This window comes from Centroberyx affinis, unplaced genomic scaffold, assembly GCF_046629955.1.
Source record: "Centroberyx affinis isolate AG114_WGS23_722 - 3 ecotype Tasmania unplaced genomic scaffold, CSIRO-AGI_Caff_v1 ptg001898l_1, whole genome shotgun sequence".
Lineage (NCBI taxonomy): Eukaryota > Metazoa > Chordata > Actinopteri > Beryciformes > Berycidae > Centroberyx > Centroberyx affinis.
In genome coordinates this window covers 71725-79335 of record NW_027280264.1, presented here as the reverse complement: position 1 = coordinate 79335, position 7611 = coordinate 71725, and the positions used below count along the sequence as shown (strand labels likewise).

The 7611-nt window shown below is 40.7% G+C and overlaps 1 protein-coding gene across 1 annotated transcript; it reads left to right on the top strand.

Annotated features, from left to right (window-relative positions):
• The first annotated feature begins 3929 nt into the window (after positions 1-3929).
• gstt1a (glutathione S-transferase theta 1a) lies at positions 3930-7591 on the top strand. The gene is made up of 5 exons (XM_071530198.1): positions 3930-4199; positions 5082-5169; positions 5852-6008; positions 6317-6493; positions 6917-7591. The coding sequence occupies exons 1-5, from the start codon at positions 4088-4090 to the stop codon at positions 7115-7117; spliced, it is 735 nt and encodes a 244-aa protein (XP_071386299.1). The 5' UTR covers positions 3930-4087; the 3' UTR covers positions 7118-7591.
• Positions 7592-7611: the final 20 nt, after the last annotated feature.

The following is a 7611-nucleotide window of genomic DNA, read 5'->3' as shown; positions in this document are numbered from 1 at the left end:
TGTGTGAATTTTATGGTTTGGGCATTTTTTTTTTTTCTTAACTGCACAGCATGGCGATCCAGTGAGCTAATGCTGTGTGTGTGTGTGTGTGTGTGTGTGTGTGTGTGTGTGTGTGTGTGAATGGCCCGTTAAATCTGGGTTAACCCTCGCTACATCTGCCCATCTCAAATGGCGTGCATGTCTTAAAGGTGAAGAGTGATGTCATGTAGAGTTACAGCCCATTTACTCCTGTTTATGTCTAGTTTGCATTTTTTCCCCTGATCATTTTGCACTGCATGCTGTATGTGATTACATTTTTTAAACATTTACTTGTTTTTTGTGGGTTTTAAAATACAAACTTTATTCTCTCAAACCTAGTTTGAAGTGAGATGCTGTCCCGGCTAACAAAGACGGAACTAATTAAAAAGACGTGGATAAAGTTTGTGTTTTGGAGGATGATTTCCTGGAGGAGACTGAGATGAAAACACTCGACTCAGCCCAATGAAGCAAGGAGAAAACAGAAAAGCTTGGCTTCATGTTTCCTAGGATGGATTCTCTCGCTCTGTGGAAGTTTGTTTTTCATACCGGACACGAAAGAACAAATGAAGGAGGCAAACGAGCGCTGATATCTGCGACTACGCTGACTGTGTGCAGAAACACAGAAGAAGCTGGACTATTGGCACTAACTTAAAAAAAACGCGGCTCACATCCTTTAAGAAGCTTTCTGAAACCGTTTCCTTGGCTATTTAACTTGCTCTGGGTGGTCTAATGGTTGGAGAGGTTGTCCCGTCATCAAAAGGTCACAGGTTTGATCCCTGCAGCAGTTAACATGTCCGTCAACCGCCATGTGTCCCCGAGCTAAACACTGAGCCATTGTGCTATCTGAACGCCTGGAGCGTAAATCTCAGTTTTGAACAAGAAAGTCTTATTGCCTTTTATAGAGACACGCCGCCGTAAAACTGTGACATGCGATATATAAAGTTGAGCTGAAACATCTTACACAAGTTATCTGGCAATAGATATCTGACAACTGACCCACATTCAAAGGGATCGCTCTCAGACCGGCCGTTCCACATCGCGAGCGGCCGTCCCCGCTCCTTAACGAAGCCCTAAGTGAAATAATATGCTTCCTGTCATTACAATACCTCCTGTTTGGAGCGAGACGCCGGCCCCAACAAAGCGCGGCCTAAATCCGTTTGCCTGAAAAAAAAAATCCATTTTTCATTCGGCCGGTTATGGGTTCGTGTCAGACCCGCTTCTCAAAAACAAAGACCACATGTGTCCCGGCGTCTAATGCGAACCAGACCGAGGATGGGAGCGACCGGCCTCCAGCTGCCTGCCTCCGCTCATTGGTCCGGGCGGGGAGCTATGAAAGCCGGGCCTGGGGGTGGGGGGGAGAGGTTTGGGGTTTTTTTTTTGGGGGGGGGTTGGAGGCATTAGCCCTCGTGACCCCGGCTGACCCCCGGCGGGCCTCGCCACAACAAAGGGGCCGAGGTGAAGGCGGCCCGGGTCTCTGCAGAGGAGGAAGATCAAAACAGCGTCAGGAGGAAAGCGTTCTGCTGCTGCTAATCTTGGCTTTTTTTTTTTTTTTTTTGTGGTCGAATAAATGAGTTTTCCGGTTTTTCCCTTTGCGTCACCCGTCAATTTTCTCCAGTCGCTGTGATGATACGCACTTTAATGATGCTGGTCGTTAAAGAGTTCTGATGAAGTCCCGAGTCTCTCTCAGTGCAGTTTTAGTTTGGGGGGAAAAAATAAAAAAAAAACATGGCTTCAGCCCTAACACTGGGTCTGACAGATGAAGAGAGATGAAAATATACGCTGTTGATCCAGGAATCCCCAAAAGAAATCACTGTAATATTCCTATAATATTCACTAGGCCTGAAAAAGAGAAAAAACAAACAAGTCATACAGTTGATACACAAATCCCTCACAAAAATCACTCTAATACTCCTATAGGACTTAGTATGTCTGTGGTTTTCAATGTAGTGAATTTATAGTGACTTAATTGTACTTTGGTATTTTTTTTTATCTCCTATGGTATTACTTTAGGTTTTTCTTTACGTTTTGTGTTTTTTTTTTTACTTAATAGCACTTGCATGATATTTTAGGGATATTAGTATAGTATTCCTGAATTTCCCCATGGGGATTAATAAAGTGCTATCTTATCTTATAGTAAATACTTGAAGGAAAAACATTGTTTTAGCCCTAACACTAAAATGAATAAACTAAATACATGCGGTTGATACACCAGTATCTCACAACAAAACACAGTAATATTCCTATAGGACTTACAGTATGTCTGTGGAACTCAATATCGCATATTTTTTTAAATCTCCTATGGTATTACTGTAGGGTTTTGACTCATAAAAATACATACATATAACATTTTTTGACTCATAGTAGCTGCATGACATGTTCGTGACATTCATGTGGGGAAAACATTGCTTTGGCCCCTAACACTCAGTCTGACATGTTGACCCAGTCGGCCTCTTTCTGTTTCATAACTGTCATTTCCAGTCCGCTGCATTCCAGGTGGAGGTGAGAGAGTTTCCACACAGACAGAGGAGAGACTTTACTCCCTCTGTAATCTGTCCGTCTCAGCAGCAGCTCTGTCACCCCCCAGTAAACAAAACAATATTTCAGCACAAGGTATGAAGTCCGGTACACAAATGATAAATGCAAACATGAACTGATGTGAACTTAAAGGTGCCTTAAGTCATCTGTGGCCTTTATCGACCTCTACTGGTGAGCAGCAGGAACTACAACAACATGGATGGACCCAAAGCTTCAGCAAAAACAATAATAACAGTGAGTTGAAACTGCAGTGGGTGTGGAGGCTTTGTTCCAAAACTGAGTGATATTTGAAAGCCAGAAATGTCAGCACTTGGCCTAGTAATCATTGAGTCTTTGGTATTGATCAACAACCCTATCAACCCTAATTGCAGATATATTATGGTCATATTGTGCTATAATAAGTGAATATATTATTTATTTGTGTTACTTTTCAACATAATAAGCTTTGTTATATATTGTGTTGGAAAGTAACACAAAATGAGTAACACAAAAAGCATGAATTAATGCACTTCTGAAAATATGATTGATTTTTGTTTCTATTGGTATCTGTTTTTGACGAAAAGTGAGGTTTAAAAGCCAGAAATGTCAACACTTGGCCAAGTAATCAATGAGTCTTTGGCATTGATCAACAACCCTATCAACTCTAATCACAGATATATTATGGTCATTTTGTGTTAAGATAAGATAAGATAGCGCTTTATTGATCCCCTTGGGGAAATTCAGTAAATAATAATGTGTTGTAATAATAATAATAATGATAATACATTTTAATTGTTTTGCGCTTTTCTAAATACTCAAATATGCTTTACATGGTAAACAAGATCCACAAAACACATAACAGACAATATCAATGAAATAAGATTGAAAAAAAATATATAAAATATAAATATAAAGTTAATATATTACTTATTTGTGTTAATTTTCAACATAATAACCTTTGTTATATCAATATGCGTTGCTATTAACATATATGGTGTTGGAAAGTAAGACTAAATGAGTGACACAAAAAGCTTGAAGTAATGCACTTCTGAAAATATGATTGGTTTTTGTTTATACTTGTGTCTGTTTGCCTTGTGATGAGAGTTTAAACTCCTTTTCATTCACAGCTACATAACTGCTTGTCATTATAAAGCATTATATTCTAAAGTTACCGAGTTCTGGCGTCGTCACATTTCAGTATGAGGAGATATTGAACCAACAGTTCATGTCAGGCCGAGCAATTAAAAAAGTGATAATCTCAGCAATGTTTACTAAACGTCAGGCCGAGCCGAGGCCAAAGGTCAGATCACTCAACCACGACCGCCGCTTACTTTGAACTGTCGCCATCATTTAAACATCACTGCTCCGGCCTTAAAGAGACGACAGGAGAGGAGAGGAGGAGCTCTGGACACACGGGACAACAGGCGCAGTCAAGAGAAGACCGGGAACAGACTGGGAACAGGCTGGAAACAGGCTGGGAAGAGACTGCAAAACAGACCGCAAACAGACCGGAAACAGACAGGAAACGGGCTTGAAACGGATCATCTGCCGCACCATGCCGCTGGAGCTCTACCTCGATCTGCATTCCCAGCCATGCCGCTCGGTCTTCCTGTTTGCCAAGAAAGTCGGCATTCCCTTTGAGTACAAGGCTGTGGATCTGGCCTCAGGTAGGCCCAGACCGCCACATGCAATGGAAATGTGATGACACTCTGTTTTAGAAATATCCAGTTGTTGTTTTATGTATCTTTAGACGGGGTTTTAGTTAAAGTTATGCATTTGAATTTTAGTTTTTTGAGTTTTTGGAACTGTATGGAGTTTGCAGAAGTGCAGAGTTGAATGTCCGGAAAACTTTGAACTTGTTACATGAGCAGCAATGCTTGAAATATGCAAAGAAAGAAATGCATAGAACGGTTTTCACAGATTTAGTTACACCTTTGCATTCAGATGTTAGTTTGTTTTTACTTTATTTAGAGTTTTTGTAACTATAGAAAACAGTTTGCAGCAGGATGGAGTTGAACGACCTGCAGACTGTGAACTTCTTACATAAGCAGCAGCATCACCCACTGGGCCTGCATCCTGCTATCAGTTCACATTTTTTTACATTTTATTCATTTAGCTGATGTTCTTATCATCCAGAGCGACTTCCAGTGAGGTCAACGGTAGAATAAGCTTCAAGTAGGTCACCGACATTACAAACAACCAGTAGCGAGGAGGTCAAAGGTCACAGTGATCGTGTATGATAGTGAAGTGCAGGAGGAAAGACAGAGGGGTTTTTTTTTAGGCAAGAGAGAGGGATTTGAGAGCAAGTAGAAGAGGAAGATATGGGACTTTAGTTAGTAGCTATCTTCCAAAAAGCACCAGAATTTGTTTTAAATTTGTACTATCAGACATTTTCTAGTGAGTAGATATCACTTTCTATTCCAAATGGTGTATATCTCATTTTTGAACAACGATCTTCATTCATGTATGTATTTACATGAACATTTGCATGCATGTATCTATTTGTCTGACCGTCTATTTACGTTTTCATTTTCCCATCACTGCCTCAGGTCAGCAGTACGGTGAGGAGTTTGGCAAAATCAACGTGGTGAGGAAGGTTCCTGTGATGAGAGATGGCAGCTTCGTTCTGACAGAAAGGTACAGCACACGGTTCAGGTTTACAATTCAGTAAGACCCATACATATATATATAAATATAAAGGAAATACTTATTATTTGTGTTAATTTTCAACATAATAACCATTGCTGTATTCATATCCCTTGCTATTAACATACATTGTGGAAAGTAAGACTAAATGAGTGACACAAAAAGCTTGAAGTAAAGCCCTTCTGAAAATATAATTGATTTTAGTTTCTATTGGTGTCTGTTTGCCTTGTGATGAGAGTTTAAACTCCTTTTCATTTACAACTACATCACTGTCATTATAAACCATTATATTCTGAAGTTACGGAGTTGTGGCGTCGTCACATTTCAGTATGAGGAGATATTGAACCAACAGTTCATGTCGGGCCGAGCAATTAAAAAAGTGATAATCTCAGCAATGTTTACTAAACGTCAGGCCGAGCCGAGGCCAAAGGTCAGATCACTCAACCACGATCCAGTAAGACCCATACATCCCCAACCTCATATTATACCTTTGTTTGGGGTGATACATTACAAAATATGACCAATATGTCCCATTTCTAGAAAGTCCATAAACAGCCTCTATATTTCTTCATACAATCACTTTTTCCCTTTAAGAATGTAGGTAAGCTTCTCCGTCACAATACATGATGACAATTCCTTGATTCTCCTCATGTGTTTTGCCTCTCTGCTGCAGTGTTGCCATCCTGAAGTACCTGGCGGAGAAGTTTTCGGCCTCGGTGCCGGACCACTGGTACCCAGCAGACCTGCAGCGGCGAGCGCGGGTTAATGAGTACCTGTCCTGGCAGCACGGCGCCGTCAGAGCCCACGGGTCAAAGGTCTTCTGGTTCAGGGTACGACTGCACTGGAACATGACCTACTTCACCAGATAACGTGTTACATCATCTGTGTTGCTGCTTAAGGGCTTTTTTCTTTCTATTTTTAACAATTTTTCTTTAAGTGTGTTTCAAATTATTGTCCCCTTATATTTTTTACTATTTCTTATTTTTATGGCTTTTTGTAAAGTACTTCATAGAACTACTGCTACTACTACTACTACTAGTAATAATGATAAAACTACTAAACCTAAAACTACTACTACTGCTACTACTGCTACTAATAATAATATATTTTCATAAAAGCCTAAATATCTCTCCTGCAGGCTCTCGTTCCCATCATAACGGGCTCGGACGTCCCGAAGGAGAAGATGGACTCTGCTCTGGAGGATCTGACTCAGTCCGTCAACCTGCTGGAGGAGAAATTCCTGCAGAAGAAACCGTTCATCACCGGAGAGAAAATCTCTCTGGCAGATCTGGTGGCAGTAGTGGAGCTCATGCAGGTAATATACTACTGCTACTACTGCTGCTGCTTGTAAATCTAATTTAGTGTTGTAATTATCCTTAAAGGTCCGGTGCAGTGAGAATTGCATTTCTCAATTTCATGGTATCATTTAACAAAGAACCTGTTAATCTAAAGTTACCCAAATTATTATAACAGTCAGCATTGTGGAAATTTGAAAAACTCTCCTTCTGGTTTCAACAGAATCAAACAGATTTAGAATTCCAATCTACTTCCTGGTTTAAGTGATGTCACCTCCACCCAGGTTTTAATGAATACTCTGATTGGTCGACAGTTTGCATAGTCAATGAGGTGCCCCATAGTCTGTCAGACAATAGCCAGCCATCTACTTGCCAAACTAGCCCAAATCTCTGTAAATAATTTCCTGAAGACACGACTGAAGTTGTTTCCCTTCCCGTCGCAGCCGGTTGGAACCGGTCTGGATGTGTTTGAGGGCCGGCCGGTGCTGAGCGCCTGGAGAGACCGCGTGAAGAAGGAGATCGGCGGAGACTTGTTCGACGAAGCCCACAAGGTCATCATGAACGTGGACAAACTCCCGCAGACCTTCCAGGACAACGGCATGCTGGAGCTGCTCAAGCCGAAGCTGCAGAAGATGTTCAACTGAGGATGTTTCTGTCTGAGGTGCAGAGACACTCTGACTGACAAAAACGGTCTAAATTTGTTTTAATTTCATCCTGTGCAGGTTTGACAAGTATGGAGAATTAATTTGGCTATTTACAGATCTGGGAAAATTTGTGAATTGCAAAAAACAGTCTGGAAGGTTATTGAAAAATGTTGGTGTTCAGTCCTATTTATCACAATGATAAATTTGTATATTTGAGATGTATTTTTTCAGATTCCATTAATCATCTATTGGTCCCCCAAATTAATCTTGTGACCCCTTATGGGACACCGACCCTCAGACTGGAAACCTCAGCTTGACAGAAGGACGAAGCTTCATGAACCCATGTTCCTACCATGCTTATGGAAACTGTGTTGTATCAATGGACATTTTTCATCACCAGTTCACACAATGATAAATTAAAATAATCCATCCAAATAATAAAACAGAAAGACGGAATCCATTTTTTCCATTCATAACTGACATTTCTGCTTTCT